This window comes from Varanus komodoensis, unplaced genomic scaffold (genome assembly GCF_004798865.1).
Source record: "Varanus komodoensis strain SLA01 unplaced genomic scaffold, ASM479886v1 scaffold29_1, whole genome shotgun sequence".
NCBI lineage: Eukaryota > Metazoa > Chordata > Lepidosauria > Squamata > Varanidae > Varanus > Varanus komodoensis.
Window position 1 is genome coordinate 910666 of NW_025335759.1, and position 25023 is coordinate 935688.

A 25023-nucleotide genomic window follows, 5' to 3' on the forward strand; every position below is an offset into this window, starting at 1 on the left:
ACACGCATCAGCTCTTTCTGACGGGATGGGGAGAGGGATAGCAGAAGGCGTCATTGCCCTCCGCCCCCACAGCCCTTTCCACGCGCTTCTCATTTCAGGTGACTGAACAGAGGCATCCCCTGAGCAGGGTTCACAGTGCCTCTGAGCATGGGCCGAGTACGTTTTTTCTTCTCACACTGCAATCCCTCCATCGTGGTTTTTCGAACGTCTGCAAGGGGATTACCGTGCTAGCACCCCTTTCATCCCACTGTGTCTTTTTCTTCTGGTGAACACGTCGGCCAGATCGGAAACCAGGTCAGGTTTCCCCTGCCAGGCTGGCAGGAGCCGCGGGACCTTTCCCTGCTCAGTGGCGAGCGTCCGCCTCGGCGGGGCCACCGATCCAGCCTCCTCGCCGCCGCCCCCCCCCCCCCCGCCCCGCCGCCCTCGCGCTGCCGCGTCTCGCCTGCAGGTGGCGGCTGCCGCTGCGGACCCGGCTCCTCCTGCTGGGCGTTACGCCGCTGCGGGCGGCGCAGGCGGGGCCGCGGCGGCGAGCGGAGGAGGGGCCGAGCAGAAGGCTGCTGCAGCGGGAGGCGGCGGCGGCGGCGGCAGCGGCAGCGGCGGCGGGGCCAGCTCCGCCTGTCACAGCCCAGCTGGGAGCCGCAACAGGAGCGCTTGTGCTGGGGAAGCCGAGCCGGGAGGCGGCTTGATCCGTGGCGCGCTGCTCATCCTTTCTCCCTCCTGCTCCGATTTTGCTTTTTCTTCCCCCCTCCCTGCGAAGGCACCGAACCGCCGCGGCGCCAGGACCAAGCCAAAGCCCCCGGTCGACAGGGAGAGCGAGCGAGCGGGCAGACGGGCGGGCGAGCCATGGCCGGGCGGGCGCGATGCGCCTTTGTTGCGCGCTGCCTGCTGGCGCCTCTGCTCCTCCTGAGCTCCTGCCTCGGCCCCGGAGCCGCAGCCAACACCCAGGTGAGCCCGTCGGGGGGAGGGGTGGGGCGGGCTGACGAAAGAGGCGCCCGCTGCCGCCGACACTCGACGGGGCGTCTTTAGCGGGCGGCCGGGCGAGAGGATGACGCGCTCAAGGTGGTGCCGCGGGGAGGGGGCGGTTGCCCAAGGTCAGCAGCACAGCGAGCGAAAGCGACCTGGCGATGCGATCCCCTCGCCTCTCCCGCTAGAGGGAACGGCTTGGGAGGCGCTTATCAGGAAATCTCTGCCTGGACGGGGTGGGCTTGGACGGCGGGGGAGGGAAAGGGCTTAGGGAGGCGAAGAAGCAGTAGGTGATGGCCAGGCGAGGGACTGCTGTGAGGAGGGGAGGGGAGGGCGAGAAGGAGCGCGACGGGGAGCCGAGCCCAGCAGCCAGCCTCCGTATCTGCGCGGGCCAGTGCCATGTCTGGGTGGAGGGAAGCGTCTGTTTTTCTGTTCGATCTCCCTGTGTTCCTTTCTGCAAAAGAAGGGACTGCCTGGCGCTCCACCCAGCTGCCCCCCTTACTGAGAGCAGGGAGCCATCGCCAAATGGATAAGAGGTGGAGCATTCTCTCCTGGCTCACTCCAGGCTCCCCCGAACCTCGCCCCCATCACATGGCCATCCTTGCCCCCAGGTGGGATGGAGCGACGTGGGACCAGAGCACCTCGGGCCACTGCCTTGGAGATGGGTGGGAGATTTTGGAGCCACCGGCTTGGGTCCCTCAGGGGCTTGCTGTGTGCCGCTTCAGGCCGTTTCCTGCCTCGTCTGCAAGCAAGCCCCACTGACCTACTGAATGAGACAGGGCTGGCCCAAGATGCTTCTGCCGTTTGAGGTGGAATACCAGACCACACATCCCTCCCCTGGAACAAGGTGTCCAAGGCTGGCCGGGCTTCCTTTGGCCACCCAAGACAGAAAATCCCACAAATTACTTTCCTGGGGGTAGAAATACAGCAAGGATAATATCTTACATGAGTAACATTGGCTGCCGTTTTGTAAAGACACCTGCGATCAGCCGCCTGAGGTAACTCCTTCACGCTGCCTTATGGTAGGGCCGGTCCTTAGGAAAAATGCTCCAACAGCCAAAATCGGTGGGCCTTTCTCTAGCATTTCAACAAAAGCAATCCACCTATCCAGCTAGTAGAGGTTGCTATGCCCAAGAAAGACAAAGGGTCAAGACAAAAGCTCAGCTTTTGGATGGGGGCTGCAGGGTTCCCCTCTTTACCTGGCAGGGGGAGGCGAGCAGACCAAAGCATGCTCTGGGCTATCAACCCACCGCCTTCTCCGAGGAGCAGTGTGGTTCCCCACCACCATCCCCTAACATTGAGGCTGCACTGTGATATAGCTTGGCTGTCCTCAGTGCTGGATCTTGGAATCTTCTATAATTGTATTTCTTCCCCTTGTGAGATTACTGGCCTCTTTGGGAAGTATGAAGACATCTAGATTGAAAGAAATGGAGGAGAACAGTTAAACACCCCTTCCTCTGCCCCAGTTAAATATGGACCTCCTTGCACCTGTTTTAAGTTAGAAAGCAAAGCAAAGCAAAACAGGGGCTCTGCTCACAGAAATCAGTCTGTATGATGTGGCCTTTTTTGCTGGCCAGCATCCACCGCCTCTCCTCTCCCAGCTCAAAGCTGCTGGGCTGCTCTTCATCCTGGTCAGTTTAAGGGCCTTCTTGTCCAGAGGAGATGTCGTAACCCTTTGATGAGAGGCTGCAGATGTTTCCAACTCAAAAGAGCCCCACAAAAAGGCCTGTTTTTTCTTGGCGCGCTGAAAGATGATGCAGGAGCATCCTTCCAGCAGAGCCTTGTTAAAGGATTGTGTTTTGCATCCCGTAGCAAAGGATGCTTCTCTGAAGCCTTTCCCTGTTTGGAGCAGTCCCCGTGTTTGTGTGCATGTGTGTATCGAGATGGCAAAGGCAGGGGAGACTTGACTTTCTTGCTTTGTTCCTTGGGGAAATTGTCTGCAGCTTTGACCACGGGTGGCTGGGTTATGTCAGAGGTTGTGTTTGCAATGGTGGCAAAATTTACACTGCTAAATAGGCTAGCCGGCATAAAAGAAACAGATTAGTGGTACTTTCTTCTGCTTTAACACACCTCCAGGAGCAGGACTGGGGATCCCAACCTGGTGAGAACTTTGGATGCTTAGTTACCCCAGAATATTCAGGGATCAAGCTGGGGAAGGAAAAGAGAAGCAATGCAAAGGCACATCCTGGCTTGGCTTACCTAGAACCATGAAAAGGACAGCACCACCGCAATGTTTTGGTGCAGTTCCCATTTGTCATGATTCTAAGGGCTGAGGAGCCAAATGAAGCCTCTGCCCATAGTGTCAGTGTGTACTGCTGCTAGAGTACACACACAAACAACAGAGCATCATGCCCTGCTGATGGTCAGCCAAGGGATCCTGTGGCTGCAGTTGCAGGCAGAATGCGAAGACTGTCCAGCCTGTGTTCCAGCAGGACAGTGCTTACCATTTTATTGCTCGAAATGAGATCAAAGGGGCCTGGCATCCCTCCCCCAGTCACAGTGATGTCGGGATAGGGGTTGCGCCCAAAGCTTCCTAAATACCAGGCCCAGCTCCCCTCACCCCTGGATCTCCCTGTTTGGCATCCCAGTGTTTGGGGCCCTCCCTTGAGCTTTCCTCAGGAGGAAAATGCCTGCAGCTTAGACCAGGAGTACTTGGTGCCCTCTGGATGTTTTTGTACTACAATGCCCCTAAGTCCCAGCAAGTATGGTCAAGGATTGTAAGAGTTGCGCTTATGATATCATGGAAGATTTGGACTTAGGTCTTGGCCAGCTCAGTAATTAATAGCAAGACATTCCAGCAGGAAAGTGTGTTTCTAAATGGGAGCATATTTTAAGCTTTCTAAGATTTAGATTTTGAGGTGCCTCCTGACTCTATCATTTTAATGTTCTCCTTGTCTGGCATGATCTGCCTACAGGACCAGCCATGCCTCCCCCTGACTTAGTACTCTCCAGATGTGTTAGGCTAAAACTCCAGCTGGAAGCTTTGCCCAGCACATCTGCAAGATACCAAGTTGCAGGAAAGCTGGGCTACAGCTATAGATGATTAATCTCTTGACAGACAAAACAGAGATTGTAGCCATGCGATCAGAGCAGGCTGCTTCCCTCCCTCATGGTAGGGGCAGAGGTAACACATGCCACGCAGATGTTCAATTAGCTTACACATACATGCAAACACAATGTGTTCGCCCACACTCTGGGGTTCAATATGAGTTGAACATGGGCTGTTGTAGAAACGTGGGTGAATGTCTGGTCTGAACCAGCTGTGCTAACAAGCCATGGCTTAACCATGAAAAATCCCTGATTTGTCATTGGGTTGTGAACTGTGGGCAGTTCACTGTGCTTTGTATGTCAACTGGGTTCAGACAATAGTAACCCATTTGTCAACATTAAGCCACAGTTCAATGACAACCCACATTCAGCCCTTGAGTGTGAGTCATTGTGTTGCCTGAACCCAGACAGTTTGGTTGACACAACACAGGAAGCCACGTGGCTTATAAGGCAAGGGGGGCTTGTTGTCTGAATCCAGTCAGAATAGCTTGTGATGGGTTCAAAGAGCATGACAGGTTATCACATTATGGGAACCCAGGCAATGACTTGATTGCTTACTCTTTCCCTCTTTTAATGGTCATTGTCACTGAGCCGGGGGTGGGAGTGAGGGACTCAGTTAAAGAAGATAGCACAGAGGAGTGGGGGGGGGAGGTGACCAACCCCCCACCCCACCCCCAGCTTTGGAAAAGGAACACAATCCATGGCCTTTGTTCTGTCCATATTCCACCTGACATTGTCCTCTTTGCACGGGAGGGATTCCTCCGTCCTCCCCCACCCAAAAAAGTTGGAAAAGCTTCCCATCTGCCCCTCTGCTCTTCCTCTGAGTGAAGGGGGGCCGCTATTTTCCTCCCACCCCCCACGTTGCCCTGCTCCTGCAAGGCGGTCGGTTGCCCCCTCCTCCTCACAGGGCCAGCGGAGCTGCGAGGACGCTGCACGGAGCAGCCTGCATGGGCCCGCGGCCGGGGAGAGGAACTGGGCAGGGGTGCAGGGGGCATTTGGGCCTCTCAGACACCCCCCCCCGTCCCTTTTGGGCAGGGGCTGCATTCCACATGGACTCCCTTAATCACAGCCGTCCAGCGCAAGGCAGGGCTGGGACGGCCGAGCTCTCGCCTCCCCCACCTTGCTTCCACCTTGCTTCCGCTGCCGTTCTCCCCCACTCCCTTTCCTCCCACAAGTTATGAGAGCCTTGGGGTAGAGTGGGAGGGAAAAACAGGTGGACGCCTCCCCTCCCCTCCCCTCCCCTCCCCATCTCATCTCGCTAAGTGCTGTGCAGGGGGAGCAGGAGCCGGATTAGCCCTGCACTTACTAATCCTGATGCCAATTAACCGCTTCCCGCCCGCTGCCCTGGCTTCCCTGTTTCCCCGCTCGGCCACGGGTTGCCCATCAGCGCCACAGGCCGGGCTCCTGGGTAGGGCATGCTCTGGAGAGAGCCCCCTCCTCACTCTTGCCTCCCTTCCCACCCACTCCCCTGCGTGCTTGGCTACCTAGCCCAGTCCGCCCTGGCCTGAACGGGAGGTCAGCCTTCCACCAAATTGCAGCAGCTGCTTAATCGCTTGGAGCCCCAGCTTAGCTGCAGGATCCAACTTAATCCAGGCCTGACATCCCCATTGTCCTCCCTCATATATATATAATACACGCACACCTCATTCCACCCAGAGGGAGGAGACAGGCCCCTTGTATATCTGCTGCATCTGCCCAGGAGTTCATTTCTTCTTCCCAGCGATTGTTACCTTTATGCCCTGCCTTTTGCTCCAAGGAGCCCAGAGCAACGGGCATGATTCTCCCCTTTCCCTTTTTATCCTCACAACAGCCCTGTGATGTAGGTCAGGCGAAGATTCATCGGATGGCCCAAAGTCACATATGGGATGGTCCAAAGTCGCAGCTTCAAGTGGGGGAAATGAGTGGGGACCAGTGCTCCTGAGTCCAAGCCCAGCACACGAACCATGGGCACACACCCCACGGGCTCTCTTCTCACTTACCTGTCTTCCCCCCATCACACTTCTTGTTTTAGGGCCAAACTGCACTGGGAGGACGATTTCTGATTTCCTTCCAAGCTGGCGCCTTTGCTTTGCTAACCAAAGCAGCAAATGTTAATTGCTAGTTAAATTCAGGCCAAGCTGGGAATGCAGGGGGGAAATGGGAGTGGCAGAGAAAATGTTGGCCACCTCGTTGCTGTTCTGCCAGCCTGAACCCAGACCATCCCTGCCTCTTGCATCCCATCTTCTCGGAGCCTCCGGCTGACTCCCACACCGCTGCTGCTCCAGTCACCCTGTGGGTTTCTCTGCCCCCTACCCAGTTCTGCCCCTGGCGGGTAGCCAGCCCTGCCGGCGCTTGTTTCTCTAGCTCCAGACTTCCGCAGCTCCTTCCTCCAGCCCTGCCACGGCTCTGGCTCAGGCTTGGGGTCTTGCCTTCTCTTCTTCCTGGTGCCGCCTTTGGATTTTGCAACCTTGGGCACACGGCGTGAATGGGTCCTTGTTTGTTCTTTTGGTCAGGCAGGGTGAAGTTATGAAAACAGCTTTGTTTTCCATCCCTGAGCCAGGCACGGGTCCTGCAGTGGCAGGAGCTGAGCCCTCGTGGCGGTGGTGGCGGGGAATTGAGACGGGGCAGCAGCTGTTCCTCGGCCCCATGTGTCTACATGTCTGGGGCCGTGGGTGCCAGCTGTGGAGTCCCCACCTATCGCTGCCCTGAAGGGTGGATGCGACCCGGCTGAGCCCTGGCGTGGTGTGAGGAACGGCCAGGAGGGGGTGGTGATGGAGGGCACTGGGCGAGGAAGAGCTGGGAGGGTGACGAAACTGGGGGAGCTGGAGTGGCAAGGGAGGAGAGGAAGAAAGGTGAGGGAGGAGAAGGAGGTGGCGGTGCCGGAGGAGAGCGGGAGGGGGCCCAGGATGAGAAATTGCTGAGGGGAGGGGCTGGTGATGCAGTATTAATTTCCATTTGGGAGCTGGTCTCCATGGCAACAGAGAAGATCTGGCAACTCCATGGGGAGCGGTTTCCACAGCAACAACATCCCCGTGGTTGCCGAGGAGGAGAAGAGAGAAAGCAAGAGGGCGGGAGGGAGAGATGGTGCAAACAAAGATGGGAGGGAGGAAAGGGAGAGCAGGACAGGTTGCTGTGCTGATTTGGGGCTTGGTTGGGGGCAGTGGGGCGTCCCAGAGAACCCCCCTCTCGTTCATGCCATTGGGAATGCTTTCCCTTGAGGCGACCCATGGGCGGCGTGGCAATTCTGCAGAGCACTTTGGCTTGTTATCACTCCTCTGTTTGTCTGTTGCAGGGGATGGGAGCCGAGCTTGGCCCATCACTCAGGAGCCCCCAGATAGCCATGTTTTGCGGGAAACTAGTCCTACACCTCAATGTACAGACGGGGCGCTGGGAGCCTGATGCGTTTGGCACCCAAACCTGCTTCCGCACCCCAGAGGAGATCCGGAGCTACTGCCAGGAGGTACGGCACACCTGCGCACACCTGTTCCCACCCCCATTCCTACTCCTTCGTCCAGCCACAGCACTCACCCTGCCTCCAGCTGCCAGCTCTGCTTCACCCGGGACCAGATTCCTGCCTCATTCTTGGTGGACTAACTGATACTGATGAACCGCTTGCCCGATCAAAAGCCTTCAAGGCAGCAGCACAAGCCTTTACATTACCTTTCCAGGCTGCCTGTAGTCAAAGCCCTCTGGCTGGTTCACAACATTTAAGTCCCCCATCCAGATTTCAACCAGGCCCGACCCTGCTGAGCTTCCAGGATCAGGCACTTCAGGCTGTACGGAAGCTACTGTTTTAAAACAGTAAACCGTGCTGTTAATCTAGGTCTAACCAAGCCCCCCAGCTGTGTCTGGCTACAACTCCCATCATCCCCTGTGGCCATGCTGGCTGGGGGTGGGGGGTGTGGTAGCCCTACACATCTGGAGGGCATCAATTTGGGAAAGCTGGCCTCAGTGACAGCTGTTCCCACCTGACCTACCAACACAATCCATTCATCTGCTTCGGTTCCCTGTGCCTCAGGGATGGCCTCACAGGGCCCAGCAGTCAGCCGCCTTTATGCTACCTCCTGTTTTCGTCCAGCCATCCATATTGGCTACTCTGGCAGAAGCTCTCAAGGGTCTTGGGCAGAGCGCAAGAGGGAGAGAGGGAGATCATTTCACATCATCTGCTACTACCTGATCCTCTTTGAACTGAAGATGTTGGAGAGAGTTCCATCAAAGAAGCCGAGATGGTTGGCTACCTGGATGGGAAGCCGCCTGGATGCTCTGCACAGGCACCTCCAAACTGCTTGGTGGAAGGGCAAGCAACAAACACTCCAAGCAAGGGAATGATGGAAAAGCCCCCATTATCCTGGGACACACTGGCCACCCTATACAGCCAGGGTGGTGGCTTCCCAGTTGTCGCTGGATTGCAGCTCCCCTCAGTCCTGGTCACCATAGCCAGTGGTGCTGGATTTGGGGAACTGCAGCCCAGCAACATCTGGAAAGCCACATGCGGCCCAGCCCTACTAGATGCCCCGGGATCTAACGTTCAGAGTTATGTTACTGACACAACCAACTTTTACAAAAACTGCCGGAAGACAAGCAACAGCCAGGTGCTCACCATCTCGATTCCGTTGCTACTAAGCCCCTCAATCCCATGTTAAGCACCCCAAGGGCCGTGCCCCCTGCATTCTCGCACCCTCACACACCCCACGTGGCTTGTGCTTCTCTCGCATGTCTGCACCACTCGCAATAGTCCACCTCTCCCCACTGACTCGCAATCCACAGCTGTGGCAAGTAAAGCGCTCGCTCCAAGTGTTATTGGCAGTGCCACCCATCCTGCAGGTGCACGAACTGTGCTCTGCGTGCGCATTGGTGCCTCATCGGACAAGGGGCAGAGAAGCCCAGGCTCTGGCCACGAAACTGAAAGCAAAAGGAGCAGGGCCAAAATAAGAAAAAAGCTGGGATGTTTTACCTTGAAGTTCTTACTGCCAGAGACTAAGCCTTTAGAGAGGCAGTTCAAGTTTTAAAAGCGGGGCAGGAGAAAAGGAACCATGCAAAAGCGGAAAACACGCAGGAGGACTGACAGCCAGGGAAAAGGGGGTGGTGCTAGAGAAAGTGGGTGTGGCTGTCTGATCCCCCACCCCAGACTCTCTCTCTCTCTCTCTGCTCTCAGCAGCATGGGAATTGCACTGCTTAGCAAGTATATAGTGTGTCCAAGTATTTAAAGCCCTTGAGAACCATTGTCATGTTGCTATAATCCTTACTGTATTGTTCTAAGGCAGGGCTGTCAACACAGGGAAAGCGAACAGACAAAGGACCGCCACTAGCCATGATATCCCAGAAAGGAAACTCTTTCAGTGCTGCTCATACAGAGCACCTCTGCCTCCTTCTCAGGGGTGACCCTACTGCAGAGCCTGGCAAGGCAGTCCCGTCAGGTGGTGGGCCTGGGGCCCCCTGCTACTGGTGGCAATATGAAAAGGGGGCAGAACACTGGGCCACTGGCCTCCAAGAAGCGTGAGATGCACAAGAGTGTGGTTTCCCGTGCCCTGTGCGGGCTATGGCCAAGAGGGCACTGACTTTGGCACCCCAACTTTACTCTTTGCTGGCCCCTCACTGCCCTTTCATGTTGACCCACCCATTTAGCTGTACCCCTGATGGGGTCTTTTACAGACCCCAGTGCTGCTCTCTGGCCCCGCAAAAGACGGGTGTGTCTTGCAATGCCTATGCCAGGATTGAGGACCTCCAGGTTTCCCAAAAGGCCATTTCTTTTCCCTTAGTCCTGCCCCCTTCCCCGCCTTCCCCCACCCCCCACCCCCCACCAGTCCTGTGGTGCTTTTGGCAGGGAAGCCTGGTCAGTTTGGCTCCTTCGCCTTTGCGGCTTTTATTCTGAGTTTTCTAAGCGCTCTCCTTGGTGCTGAACTCTGCCTCCAAGCAAGGCCCCCCATGATTTCCCACCCTTTGTGCAGTTCTGTCTCCATTCCAAAGGTCTGAAATGCCTCTTCTAAGGCTTATCTGGCAATAAAACGTTTATGCCCCACACCCTTTCCCTGCAGCCCCAGCCGCTTCCTAGGATGTGGCCTCTGAAGGCTTCTCCAAACTGAATCTGGCCCTCGGGCTGCAAGGGGGTCCCCATCCCTGGTCTAGACTCTTCCTGATGAACTGAGGGAGCCCTGAACCATCTTCACCCTGGAAATGGACCTTGCCCGTTTGTGTGCACCTTTTGTGCCTCAGGTGCAACAGGGGCTCAGAATGCGGTCTGAAGGGGCTTGCCTTGGTTCCATCCCCGAAGCTAGGCAGGCCCAGACGGCTCCAGGTCCCGGTGGGGAGGCTACTTAGGAACTCCTGGGAGTCCCCTCTGAGGAGCTCCCTCCAAGGGAGGTCCTCAGGTAGCATCTTCCCTTGATGTGCCACCGCTGAAAGAGGGCAAGGGGAAAGGACCACCCACTCCATCTTTCTTCCGTGCTCTGCTGCAATCATCACCCTTCCTCTTCCCCCATAGGTGTATCCTGAGCTGCAGATTACCAATGCTGTGGAAGGCACCCAGCCAGTCACGATCGACAACTGGTGCAAAAAGGGGCGGCCCAGATGCAAAGGGCATCAGCACATCGTGGTGCCCTATCAGTGCCTGGGTAGGTGCCAGTGGCAGGATGGCTTCAGGCAGCCCCTTTGAGGGCCGCCCTGACCACCCGTGGTTCCTCCATCCATAAAGCAGGACTGAGGGCAAACTGCTGGCAGCAAAGGTGGGCAACCTGGTGGCCTCCAGAGGTTCTAGACCAATGGCAGGAGGAAGGTGGATCTCCAGGTGCTTCCAACCAGCTGCTCCCCTTCCTTGGCCAGCGGTCAAGAGAGTGGGAAATAAAGACCCAAACTTCTGCTTTCTGCCCACCCTGTTTTGAGCTACAACTCCCATGCTGGCTGAAGCGGATGGGAATTGAGGTCCAAACATCTGGAGGGCCCCAGTTTGCCTACCCTGCCACAAAGGGGGAACCAAGAGAAAGGGGTGCATGCAATGTGTTGCTCATGTAACATGCCTAGGATTGTTGTTTTTTCTTCTAAGTAGCTGCTATGGGATGGTCAGGAGCCCCGTGGAAGGAGGTTTTAATCCAGCATAATAAACCATTCCTCCTCTTCCCTGAAAGCTTCTGCTAGTACGAGTGGAAGTTTCCTTCCTGAGGATAAAGGCTCTTTAGCCGTCATGATAGAAGGGTGTCATTCTCACGGGGCTGCAGCAAGGGAAGGGGTTAAGAACAAAAAGAAAAGGCCTGCTTGTGTGCTGCTGTCCTGACCGTGACACCCCTACATCCCTGCCTATTTAGGAGAAAATTAGCAAGTCATATTAATTGATGAGTTGCATTTAATATCAATGCCTGGGCAGTGGGGATCGGGAGGGAGACGAGAAGAGCCTTACAGTACCGTCCCATACAATATTTATTCTCTGAAGTAAAAAACCCCCCACTGATTTAGCAACTTGTACTTTTAAGTCCATATGCATAGAATTGCAATCCTATATGCATTTTCCAGAGAATAATTCCTATTGAATGGAACTTTGCTTGCAGACATCTGTAGAACTGCAATCTTAATTGGTTAGATTAAGATTTTCCAAGAGGTACTGAGGTTTTGAAACCTGATGGATGTACAGCAGGTACATATCTCTCTAAGTGATAAGAAGGAAAGAGGTGGTATTGTATAGTGGTTGGAGCAGAACCGTCAGCCTTCAGATGTAGCTGAACTCCAACTCTCTCAATTCCAGCCAGCGTAGCTGCTGATTAGGGTTACTGGGAGGTGTTGTCTCAACAGTGCCTGTCAGTTCTTGATTTGAGTGTTAGGAAAGGTTTGGGAATATTGGAATTTAAATCCCCCCAGTTAGGCACAAAGTTCACTAGGTTCTCACTCTGAGTCTCCTGACCTAGCCTACCTCACAGGGTTGTTGTGAGGATAAACCAGTGTGACCACATATACCACCATGAACTTTTGGGAATAACAGTAACAGTAGCTTGTTCTTCTCTTCCCCAGTGGGTGAATTTGTGAGTGAAGCCCTTCTTGTGCCTGATAAGTGCAAATTCTTACACCATGAGAAGATGGACTCATGTGAAACCTATCTGTATTGGCACAGTGTAGCCAAAGAGGTGAGTGATCATGGGTGTCTTTGTGAAGGGGGATGGTGCATGTTTTAAAGTAAAACCTGCTGGAAGAAAAGATTTCTAGGTTATTTAACCCATGGTTTGTTGTTACCTGTGAACCCAGTAACATGAGTTGTTCATGGGTTGCTTCAGAGGCAGTAAGCAAGAGAGGTAAAGTGAGAACAGTTGCTCTGTGTGCCAGTCCTGCAGCACCACTAAAGCATTTGGGATACAGGGAGGGAGAAGGAAATAACCCAACAATGTAAGAATTATATAACCCAGGGATAGAGAAAACAGCAACAGTTTGTTTGATCATCTGCCAGACAAGACCCTGGATAGACCAACAAACCATGGGTTAAATAAACCATGGGTTCATATTTTACATGAACCAGATCAGTGACAGCATTTATAACCAAAACACAGTCCCCTTTTAATTAAAATCAGTTGAGCCATTTCAGTTTCTTCCAGATTTATGATGCTATAGGAATTGTAAACTTGCTTTCCTTCTAAGTTTCCTGGTAAAAGCCCCTGGGAGAGACTGTCATGGTATAAAAAAGTCTGTGTGTCACAGTTTTGCAATAGTATAGAAAAAGGGTTTCTAGCAGTCATAAGAGTGAAGGCATGGTTGGTAGTCCATGAACAATTCTGGGGAAACAACACTCAGCGAAATCTCGGAAGCAGGAGTTGCTACAAGATAAGACTACCAGTGATCAGAGGGGACCAGGCTGAAGGGCTCCATGGAACACTTTGTCCACCCTTCCCAGAACAGAGGAAAACCTGCAAACCAATTTACAATGTGATATATAGGGGGGGACTGCATGTGGCGCAGTGGTTTAAACTGCTGTGCTGCTGGGCTGGTTGATCGAAAGGTCGCCGGATCGAATCTGCACAACAGGGTGAGCTCCCATTGCTCTGTCCCAGCTCCTGCCAACCTTGCAGTTCGAAAGCATGCAAATGCAAGTAGAGAAAAAGGTACCACTTCGGTGGGCAGGTAACAGTGTTCTGTGCACTTTGGTGTTTAGTCATGCCGGCCACATGACTGTCTGCGGACAAACGCTGGCTCCCTCAGCCAGGAAATGGAGATGAGCACTGCCCCCGAGAGTCAGGCATGACTGGACTTAATGTCAAGGGGAAACCTTTACCTTGTATAGCATATTCATTGAGAAAAACCATGTACATGCACTTAATTTACATGATTTATACAGGACCAAATAACATGGTTTTCCTCACCACAGAATCTTGGGTTTCTCTGATACAAAAAAGTACTTTTCAGTGATAAAAATTGTAATGTGGCTCCAAGTAGGAGAATCGGTTGCATTCAGACTTGATGCAAAAGCATGCGTTGGTGCAACATTGGTAGCTTTGTGAGGGGCTGCTAAATATGGAGAGCAAACTGTAGTTTGAAGCTGGTTTTTTATTAACTGCAACTGGAGTTGCTGCTGTGCTGTAAGTCAGTGCTGGATGGTGGAGACAAGAGGGAACTTGTCGCATGTTGAATGGCTAGAAAATGGAAAAAAGATGGGCAGGTTTGAACCATGGTCTACCTGCCTGTACGTTTGGTTCAGTCATTCTTTGCATCAGAAACCATGGTTTATGGAGCCGGGTATGACCCTCATGGACAAGTACTCTTCCCTCCAACTCCAGTCCCCTCCACCTAACTTATTCTGCTCACTAAAAAGAAGCCAGAGCTGTTCAGTTCAGAGCTAATGGGGACTTCTGGCTTAATGCAAACTAGGATCTTTGCATAGAGACTGGTGTGAGGGACAAGTGCTTATCTGCTTGTTCCACGGTTTGTGAACCCAGGAGCTGTGGACCGAACGGGATGGCCTGGATTCTTAACCATGCTTAGTGCATCCCACGCTTTGGCATGATCGCTGAACCAAGCCACTTTGTGGATTCCTCACCAAGCTACTGCATGGATTTTTAACCATGGTTACCATGGCTATCACGGTTACCATGATCCATGCTCTGGTATGATACCCAGACCAAGCCACTGTGTGGATTCTCCACCACGGTTGGCACAAGTGATGCTGTGCTGTGATATCTGGACAGAGTGCTGAGGCTGGCTCTCTCCACTTCCCAGGCCTGCAGTGGTGAGGACCTAGAGCTTCACAGCTATGGGATGCTGCTGCCCTGTGGGGCTGACCGCTTCCGGGGAGTTGAGTACGTGTGCTGCCCCTCGCGCCCTCCACCTGTCCGGGTGGAACAAGCTACGGAGGCTCCCCAGATGCTCTCCCATCTGAAGGAGGAAGCTCTGCACAGGTGGGCAAAGGACTTGTCGTCTCGCACCCGTCCGCTTCGTTATCAGTTGCCTCTCAGTTCAGAGCTTCAGAACTTTCTTTATTTTTTTACTTATGTATACGTGTATTGATAGGCTGCCTATAACTGCTGAGGCCTTCCTCTTCGAGGGAAAGCAGCCCGCTTTTTCCCCAAGTACTAGCTGCCCTCAATCCAGCTTTTAAATAAGGAGTGCAGAGCCCTCCTTAAGGCCCAGGGGCCAAATCCACCCTCCACCAAATTCTAATCTGGCCCTCCAGGCTTTCTAGATGATCGTGCCCCGCCCCGCCCCCACCTTTGGTAGTGACGTGGCTTTTAAGCTACAAGGCTGAAGTGCCTCTTGGCAGTGAGATCTCTAAGCTCAAAGAGACTGATACGTTTGGCCTTGCCCTCCTTGCCTTTGGCTCAGCCCACCACTGGAATGTGGCCCCCGAGAGCTTCTCCAAAGGGAAGGCCCTCACATTGCAAAAGGTTCCCCACCCCTGTTTTGAATTATGCAGCATCCACAGCACCGTGCATACATAATCCCTCCCCAACTCTGGAGAACTGCCGGGCAGGAAAATCATGCCACTGTCCCAGTCTACAAGAGGAATCCCCAGTTCATCCCACCAGTGCTCCTGCTCTGTCATATGCATTTCCTCAAAGCGACAAAGGCGCAACCTCCTGACTTGGGGGCTTTTTTTGACAGCAACAAGGTTCCGACGGGACGCATCCCGACAGAGGAAGAGAGCTTGGAAATGGAAGAAGAGGGGGACCTGGAGGAAGAGGAGGAGGTGGATGAGGAAGAGGAGGAGAGCCTTGGAGATAGTGCCCCTGACTCTGACCCCTTCCCTGCTCCCTGGGACGACTATTTTGTGGAGCCGGGTTACTTCGATGACAGCATCACCCAAACTACCATCACCACCACGACACAGACTACGGAAGAAGATGTCAAAGGTAAGGCAGAGAGGGCTGGGCAGGGCTGGCCGCACCTGCTGCGTGAGCAAAAAAAGAGCGATGGACCCACATTCTTCTCGCCCTCTCCTCTGCAGGCAGCTGGGCTGATAGGTTCTCAGAGAGTTGGCTAATGCAGGGACAGGAGTGAGGGCGGAAAACCCCACTGCAGGCAGATTCCCTGGGGGCCCCCAAACCCTGGGACAGGCAGTGGGGCTGCCCGAGACCAGCATTTCCAGCCGGGGGCCTTTCTGAAGCATGCCACAGAGGGGATCGCTGCTGCTGGTGGATGAGAGCCAGGAGGCCTGGGAGCTGCAGTCACGGGGTGGGGGGAGCAGGGGTGGCAGGAAATGCTCAGCTGCTTCTCCTGGTCACGTCTCCTCCTCCTCCTCCTCACAATGAAGCATCTGTTTGGAGGAGGCCCAGAACCTGGCTCTTCCCAGCACAAGGGGGCGGACGCACGAGCCCAAGCATCCCTCAGAGGATGGCACGTGAGGGCACTGGTGTCTCAGTCGGCCCGAACCAAGAGCCTGCGGGAGACTGAATTGTGCTGCGGGACTTTCTGCCGTGCCGGGGGACACCGGAACGCTTCTGCATTTGCTTCTCTGTTGGTCGCATTGACACCCGGCCTCTCACCTGGCCTACCTCACAGGGCTTAACTCGCAACAACAGCCCTGTGAGGTAGGCCAGGCTGAGGGACAGCAACTGGCCCAAAGTCACCCCATGAGCTGCATGGCCAAGTGGGTCCCAGTCCCGTGCTCTTCACCACTACAGCACTCTGTGTGTGGCTTCAGGCAGTCAGCCTCTGGCCTGCAGCTTCCATAATCCTGCACCATTGGCTCTGCTGGCTCGGGATGATAGGCACTGAAGGCCAAAGCACCTGCAGGGCTACATGTTGCCCACCTGTGTTTTAAGCGGTGGGGGGGGAATTCTGTGCTACAAAGCAAGAATGGGTCACCCCCTCCCCAGAGGACCCTGCCATTGCCACCTTTGACTGTGGGGGGGCAGTGGGCTGGCAGGGCCCATGTAATGGGTTTCCTTGCCCTTGCAGTGACCCCAACCCCTCGGCCCACCGACGGAGTGGATGTGTATTTTGAAATGCCCGGAGATGGGAATGAACATGCCAACTTCCTGCGTGCCAAGATGGACCTGGAGGAGCGCCGCATGAGGCAGATCAATGAGGTACTGCAGGGCCAGCCCTGGGCCAGAGGGTGCCTTGGCCCATGCCTCTCCATTTGCCCGGCTTTTGAATCCCTTGCTTTTAATTGCCGGGGCAGCCCCCTTTACAGCATCGAGGCACGAGTTGCCCCCATCGTATGAGATAATCTTCCCCACCTGGTGCCAGAGGTGTTGGATCACAGCTGCCATAATGCCCAGTTAGCATGGTCAGCCAGGTGCCCTCCGGTGCAACACATCAGGAGGGTACCAATCTGGGAAGGCAGGTAGAGCGTGCGCATGCCTGCAGCTGCCTGCAAGCTCAGCTCTCTTGATTGGCTTTTGGCTGTGAACGTGTTCCCAGGGACTGAGCCAACATGCAAGGGCATTTTTAAGGCAGTGCAGTGCTGGCTTCCCAGATCGGAGGCAGGAGAGTCCGCCTCTTTTGTTTCAACTGTTGCATGAATAGCGACTAAGCCCATGACGGATGCGCCAGGCGGTTGCCTGGGACACCTCGGTCATCCCTCGGGAATGGTGAACCTTTCTCAGGCTGAGGGCCAAATTCATGGAGAGACGCTCTCAGCGGCTGCATTCAGGTAGTAGCGGGGCTAAAACGCCAAATATGCCGACACGGCTTGCTTCAGTCTCCTATTACTGGTCGCCAGTGCTGCCCTGGAATGTCATAAAGAGCAGAAATGGAGGGTGAGAGGAATGCACTGGACCCAAATTACAGGGATAGGTCTGTGTGGCAGGATGAGTCCTTAGCTCTTAGCAGGATCGTCATCAGCCCTCGTCCCTCTGCTCCCATTTGACAGGTGATGAAGGAGTGGGCCGAAGCTGACAATCAGGCGAAGAACTTGCCCAAGACTGACCGACAAGCGCTCAATGAGGTGAGGTTGGGCAGAGGCCATGCCGAGATCACCTTCAGAGGCCTGCTTCATTTGACCACTAGTAAGATCAATTAGGCCAGCGGGTGCATGGGAAAGGGCCTTTCCAGGGGTGGCCCCTCCACTGTGGAATTCTTTACCCCTGCTCTGCAAAGAACCTCTTTAATACAGGCATTTAAAGGGGGCTTTAAACCTCAACTGTCCCCGCTTGCTTCTTTCCTAATGGTTTTATGACGCTGGAGGTTTTGGAAATCCTTTGAAATCTGTTGAGCACTCATGATGGGGTTCATCTGCTGCGAAGCGATATGGATTGCCTGGCTTTGCCTCTGCTGTTGCATTACATTTATATTTTATTTATTTATTTATTTAGTTATTTATTTATTTATTTATTAAAACATTTCTATGCCGCCCCTTGCCGAAGCCTCGGGGCGGCTCACAACATTATATTGCAGCTTTCCCCCTCGGTTTGGGACTACGACTGTTCTGCTCTGTATAATTGCTCTGTGCCGCCTTGGGAGGGCTGCACCCATGACAGTTGGTCCCCCAAATATGTTCAGATAAATAATATGGACCAGTCATCCTGCCCATCTGTGAGCATAGCTGGTGGCATTCTTATGCTCCATGTCTCAGATTTTTCTTATGCCAGTTCCTGCATTTCCCCATATGTTTGTTTATAAAGCTCTTGTTTGGTTCTGGTTTTATTTATAGACAAAATGCATTTATTTGCAGCCCTCCACAGGGCCTCCAAAACAATCCAATACTGAAAGCAACATTGTTGTTTCTGACATCAGTGCAGTTGGCTGATCTCAGTTCAGGCTGCTGATGCCCAGTCGTGGGTCAACTGCACCTGGAAGGGTCCTGTTTATAAATGCCTTGCACTGAGTGCAGAGCCAGGAGCTGTGCAGAGATGGATTTTTCTGCAAAATTGCTCCCAAGCCACGGAGCATTCCAAAGGCTTCAGCTGCTGACGTGTCCCATGAGAGATCCGGTGCCAGAGCCCTCTGCTATCTGATGTGTGACAGGGAGTGAGTTCCTAGGTGGTGGCACCCTGCACGCACAGCACTTTCCCGAGAGAGACTTGTTCTCAACCAACTCAGTGTCTGGTTGAAAACACTTCCTCCACCTCCACCTCCACCTCAGCTAAATGAGGCTCTTAACACTGGAGTTAGTTTAATTCAGATTTGGAATCCTGCTGGTGAGACAGGTGCTTTTATGCCTGATAAAGCTTTTTATTGCATGTCTGATTTAGTGGCATAAGCTTTCCTGGGAATTTATCTGAAGGTCCCCTACATTAATTAATTAAATGCTTGTTTCTAGGAACGCCTGCTCTAAATGGAGGTTTGTATGTTCAACTTTTTTGCCATTTCAGCCCCTTTTGTAATTTTTATTTTTAAAGTTGTATACTGATTGTATTGATTTTTAAAATATATATATATTATTTTTGCTATTTTTCCAAGCCACTCATTTACTCTGAGCATAGAAAAAGAGAGCACATAAATATATCCGTATCTAATTACATCCTGCTCTGCACAGAACTTTGTGGTGATCACCCATCCAAATTTTTCATCCAGTCCCCGCTTGCTTTGCTGTAGCCGTAACATCAAGAACTCCCAGACCAGCCATTTAATCCCAGCATCTACATTAGTTTAATCAAGCTCTCAACCGCTCTCTTTGCTGCCCCAGCACTTTCAGTCCATCCTTCAAACATTGGAGGAACAGGTGGCCCGGGAACGCCAGCGGCTGGTGGAGACACATCTGGCCCGCGTCGTGGCCCTGCTGAATGATAATCGCCGTGCAGCCCTGGAAAGCTACCTGACAGCTGTGCAGAACGATCATCCTCAGGTAGGCAAAAGCACCTGAGGAGTGGGGAGAGTGTGCTGAAAGAGGTCTGGGCAGGAGCCAGGTGGAAAGTTGCTGCAGCTTCTGCAATGGGCGTTGAGCCTTGGGTCCAAGGTCCAGATGTAGCCTTCCTTGAGGTCACAGTCTAGCCCCTTGGATTTCTTCAGCTGGCTGTGCCACCTTCTTCTGACCCACCCCTTTCTCTTCACTGCCATAGTTATGGGGCTCCTGTATCTTTCTCCATTCTGAAAGGCTGAGCTGCCTTTCCTAAGGCATAGGTTGAAAGGCTTTCTCTAAAAGATGCTGGTATTTTTAGACCAGCCCCATATTTTGAGTCTGGGGCTTATCACTGGAATGTGACCCATGAGAACCTCTCTGAATTTAAATTTGGTTCATATTCAGAAAGAGGGTCAGCACTTCTGTGGGATTCCAAAATGTCTCCTGTCTTGGGATGCTCTTCCTTCCCCCCTCTCCTCCACCCACGTACCTACTCCTTTTTCCATTTGGGGATTTTCCATTGGGTGACTACAACCTCCTTACAACCTTTCCTCCTGTCTTGACTCCCCTCTTCTGGCTGCTTACAGTTTCCAAAGCTGTTGTTTCCAAAGCTAGTGATGGCCCCATCAGCACCATCTGTAACACCGGAGGGGTTTGAGCAAGGCAAACTCAATTCTCTGCCAATTCTCTGCCAATTTATGCTGTGAGCCGCCCCGAGGCTTCGGCAAGGGGCGGCATAGAAATGTTTTAATAAATAAATAATAAATAAATAAATAAATTCCACCAGGCCTAGACTCCAGCTCCTCTGAAGTATGGGCTCGATTCACAATGACTTGGTCCCAAAACTTCCTGCAACTAAAGATGAAATACTGGAATGACCCAGAGACCGTGTAGGACCATGTGAGGCTGTGGTAGAAATCCTGAGAATCATAGTGCTTTATGTGTTGTCAATTCATCTCTGACTTACAATGACCCTATGAATGGAAACCCTCCAAAATATCCTATTCACAAGAGCCCTGCTCAGCACTTGTAAATTCAAGGCTGTGGCTTTTATGAAGCCCATCCATCTCATATCTGGTCTTCTGCCTTTGACTTTCCCTAACGTGATTGACCTCTCCAGTGCATCTTGCCTTCTCATATTGTGCCAAAAGTCTTGACAGCTTCAATTTTATCATTCTTGCTTCCAGGAAATGTTCTGGCTTGACAGAGATTTTTTGCTAACTCATCTTAAGCTGCCCCCACCATCCCTAAATACAGTTTCAATGTTTTATTGTTTTCTATACTCTAAACAAGTAGTTATTCCAAAGACTTCAGACCAACTGAGTTCAAAATCTTATTCTCTCTACAGTTACTCTGTCGTTCAGCCCTAATTAAGATTCCATTTCTCTAACCAATGATAAAAAGTCGCATGTTTGATAGTAGCATGTATCTTCATTTTCCTTAAGAGATAAAGTCAGTCTGTCCATTTCCGCACAGTCCAATACCTTCTTTAAAATCAAATCTCCCCCCCATCCCTAAATGCGTAGGCAGGGTTTGCTTATCTGTTCTCTCGCTCAACAGTTGCTTTATTGTGCATTCACAATGCTCAACAACACACTTGCTACTATTCACCATTCATTTAACGCCAGAGTACTAGATGATGCTGCGGAGACGGCTGGAGTGATTCAGCCCTGAGGAGTTATGTTCTGGACAAACAAGAGAGGGTGGGGTGGACAAAGCTCTGACACAGCCAGGGCACCCCAGGAAAAGATTTGCAGAAGAAGCAGTCTTGAGAAGAGACCTTCAGCGCTCAAGCCTATCCCAAAGCTTGTTGCTGTCCCAAGCGAAGGCCAGCGAGTCTTGCCTTCTCACGAGGTGCTGGAAATTCAGCCGCCTCAGTGGCACCTTTTTTGCTTCTGGGGCAAGTTCTGGCTTGATTTGACCCAGACCCACTTGTTCGTCTTTCTGCTGTTCCAGGATATTTGCAAAGCGCTCCTGCAGCACATGTTTCAAACACATCCGTTTTCTTCCTGCCAGCTTTCTTCACTGTCCAGCTTCCACATCAAAACATACTTTATTTGAAATGCGTATGTTTAAAATCAACATACTTTATTTAAAATCTTCCTCTCAGCCCCATTTTTACTCTAGAGTAGATGCAAGCCCCCCCCCCCCACCCCAGTTTGGATTAGGCACCTCGCGTGGAGAGTGAGGGAGCTCTTGTAATCTGGATGGGGTCCTCTGAGCTTACTCTAGGATAAAAGTGATAAGAAGGCATAGCTGTTAGATGTTTAAAGTACTTTGGGCTAACTCAGAATGCTGCTATTAACCAGTCAAGCCCAAATATACCAGCCCAGACCCTCAGTTCATCTTCACGTGCTCTCTCCCCGCAATGAGCTAAGATGGGTGGCTGCTAAGGAAAGCACCTGTTAAGGCATGCTGTATTTTAGAGATTTTAATCATCTTTTATTTATGAACTACGCAGGGAGCTTTGACTGTTGAGCAATGCAGAAATGCAATAAATACATACATACACACACACACAAAGTGATGTCTTTCCTGGCCTTAATGAGCTTAGAACTAGGAGCATCACTTCTTTTCTTAAAAGTAGCTGATTTGGGGTGTGGGGTGAGTAGTTGATTCAGATTAGGACTGTGATGTGGGAGTCAGAGAAGAGGAGGTTGACCTTGTGATCCCCTCCCTCCTTTCACATGTACACATGCACCACATTTCTTTTCCTACTAGAATTCCCTTCCCATGCCAGCATTCAGGGCAAAGCGCAATCTGGGGGATGCATTTTGGAAGGAAAGCAATGCTCAGGGCTGGTGCATGGCATCTCCTAGGCTGCCATCCCTGTATGGATTGTGGAGGGGAGCATGTGCATCTTCTTAAGGAAGAAATCTAGCTAGTTCTAAGCATGTTCAGCTAACGGCACTTTTAAAAGAAACTAGCTGGGCCAGCAGGCCTGATTTCAGAAAGGGCGCATTCTGCCCTCACCTGTGGAAACTCACTGAGTGAGCCCGGTCAAACACACATGCACTTGGCATATGTGCCTTTGGCAAATCCATGCGCCTGAGTCAGCACATGCTGGGTCAGTCACCAAAATGGGGCCTGTGCACATGGCCAGAAAGGTTACATGTGATGGGACCAGGTGGCAAGCTTGAAAGATATTTCAATGAGTAGGAAAGGGAGCGGAATAGCCGGCATTCAGCTGTCTTCCCGTGTGCTCTCCTTTGACCCAGCCGGACCGCATCCTGGCAGCACTGAAGAGGTACGTGCGGGCAGAGCAGAAGGACCAGCGCCACACCCTCCGCCATTATCAGCATGTGGCGGCCGCCGATCCCGAGAAAGCTGAGCAAATGAAGTTCCAGGTGCGATCTCCTTCCTCTTCCCCTCAGGTACCACCCCCCCACACACACACCTCTTTTAGCCACGTAATCCCAGGATGCCTCCCTCTTCCCCAGGTGTACACCCACCTCCATGTGATTGAGGAGCGGATGAACCAGAGCCTGGCATTGCTGTACAAGAACCCGCAGCTTACACAGGAGCTCCGAGGAGACATTGGTGTGTACCCAGAATCCTTTGTGCTCCAAGTGCTGCACAGTTCACGCCTCCTCTCCCTGCTTTCTCTACACGCCCTCAAATCCTCAAACCAGGGATTTGTCTATTGATTTACAGTGTTTTTAGCCCACTCTTCTGCCAGAGAAGCTCCCAGAGCAGCTTACAATGATTAATAATAAGACTGTCCCAGGCTTCATGCTTGCAATTTAAAAGGCAAGACATAAAAGGAAGCGGGAGAGGGAGGGGGGAGAGGGAAACAGCAAAACTCAGGCACTAGTTCATTTCTTTCTGGCACAAAATGGTGAAACAAGCTCCCGGCAGCTGTTCCTTCTCGGGCCGAGCTTTGGGGCCAGATTAGCCTCCCCGTTCCTGTAAAGTTCTTCCTGGGGGGGCAGGGGGGGCAATCTCCCAGTGGGCTTCCAGGACCAGCATGACCATTAGACAGAATGAGGTAACCAACTCAGGCAACTAATTTAGGATGTCCTGTAAGGGGAACGGATTGCCTTTTTTTTGCATTTAGTAGTGGGGAGATCCTTGGGGGTTCTCCTTTCAAGGTACCCAAATAACTTGGCCAGCCTTGGGTCCTGTGTGCATTGACTCCAGAGAGAGGACACCACATCTGCTCTTATGCATATCTGCTCAAAGTATCTTTGGCTGGCCCTGCTGGGGGTTCATGGGTCACATCCAGCCCCCACACCAGGTTTCTGTCAAAGTGTGTCCCCACCCTGGAAGCAGAAGGCCTCCCACCACTGCACCTTGAGGGACATCTCACGAGGATCCACGCTGTCCATGCACTCAGCACTATTTGAGAGGTCACCCCAGAGAACCCCTGCACTCGATGGCGTCTCCTCTGGGGGGATCTCATTTTCAGGGGGCCCACCTTCTAAATTGGAAGCCGCACCTTGCTGATTTTGCAAGCGTCCCCGACACTGTCCAGAAGGATGTCACAGAGCTCCTTGGGGCATTTGACACTCCAGGCAGGACTCCTTCTGGGACAGAAGTCCAGTGTCTCTTGCTCTGCCAAGCACTGCGGGAATGGTCATCTCCCACTTGGGCCCCTGATGTGAAATGATAGCATGCAAGAGGATGCATGAGGAAGAGGAAGGCAAGAGGAAGAGAAAGGCAAGACAGGGCTGCTGTGGACAGTTGCAGTACCACTACCAGGATGCTGTGGCATCCCCACATGCACCTGGGCCAGAACAGGTCATCTTCTCAGGCCAAGGCTGACTAGGTTCACACAACAAGATAAGCCCCACCCAAGGGTTAAGTGTGGGCTGTTGTTGAAACATAGATCATTGCGTTGTCTGATTCCAATCAAGATAACAAACCATGCTGAGCAACCCACAGTTCATAACCCAGCAACCAAGCATGGGTCACCGCATGGGTGGTTCTTGACTGGCCATGGCTTGTCGGTACAGTTCAGACAACATGATAACCCCTATTTCAACAACAATCCACAGTCCTCTGATAACACAGACTCAGCCCTTGAAAACGGGATGTTATGTTGTCTGAGCCCAGCCATCAGCTCTCTGTTCTTAAACCAAACATAAGTTACCTTGTAGCTTAGCTTTGCAGAACTAGATATTCAACGTGGAGGCGTACGAAGCAATGTTGGAAGTTGCCTTTGAGTAGGTCAGCCTATTTGTCCATCTGGGCCAGTATCGTCAACGCTGATTGGCAGCAGCACTCAGGGTGTCAAGCAGAGAAAGACCTTTTCCATCACCTGCTACCCATCCTTTTGTTCGGAGGTGCCGGGATGGGCCCTGGGGCTTTCTGCACACAACGCAGATGGTTTGCCACACAGTTCTAGTGTCCCCTGTAAGAAAACGAGTCTTTCTCTTCCCTCTGGCTGTTTAACTCTCCCTGTAGCCCCTGTAAATTTGGCCTCACATTAGCTGGGGCCAGGACACATGTTCCGTGTGTCATTCCCAACCAGAATAGAGGGTTTCAAGAGAGGGTGCTTTGAAGGAGGCAGAAATGCCTTCTGTTGCAAGAAGGTGTTACGTGCATTTCAGACACCATAACTGGGTGTCCAGGCAGCTCACGCACACCTGGAACCTGTTTCTTAGAGCCCTCGTGTCCAGTGGAAGGCCTTTTTCCAAAGGCTAGTGGAAATTTCAGCCAACATCCTTTCTGGAAGATGATTTGGACTTGCCGGGGGGGCGGGGGGAGGTTTGAGAAAAGAAAACATCCCAGAGGGGTAGCTTTTAAATATCAAGGGTGAGGGCAGCGGTTGTGCTCGGACACACTTGGTGGCTGGCCAGCCGGGATCCTGAGTTCCGTGGCTGCGATAATTGCCTGCCTCC

The 25023-nt window shown here is 52.6% G+C and overlaps 1 protein-coding gene across 2 annotated transcripts in view; it reads left to right on the plus strand.

The window, feature by feature from the left end:
- The first annotated feature begins 650 nt into the window (after positions 1 to 650).
- Positions 651 to 25023, plus strand: part of APLP1 (amyloid beta precursor like protein 1) — a 44626-nt gene continuing 20253 nt past the window's right edge. For both annotated transcript variants that reach the window (XM_044435202.1, XM_044435203.1), the window contains exons 1-11: positions 651 to 945; positions 7283 to 7450; positions 10472 to 10601; positions 11986 to 12098; positions 14176 to 14354; positions 15058 to 15305; positions 16354 to 16484; positions 17273 to 17347; positions 19028 to 19186; positions 22399 to 22527; positions 22621 to 22720. In XM_044435202.1, coding sequence (XP_044291137.1) covers positions 844 to 945; positions 7283 to 7450; positions 10472 to 10601; positions 11986 to 12098; positions 14176 to 14354; positions 15058 to 15305; positions 16354 to 16484; positions 17273 to 17347; positions 19028 to 19186; positions 22399 to 22527; positions 22621 to 22720 — 1534 coding nt within the window. In that variant the 5' untranslated portion in view covers positions 651 to 843. The remainder of the gene's footprint in view (positions 946 to 7282; positions 7451 to 10471; positions 10602 to 11985; positions 12099 to 14175; positions 14355 to 15057; positions 15306 to 16353; positions 16485 to 17272; positions 17348 to 19027; positions 19187 to 22398; positions 22528 to 22620; positions 22721 to 25023) is intronic.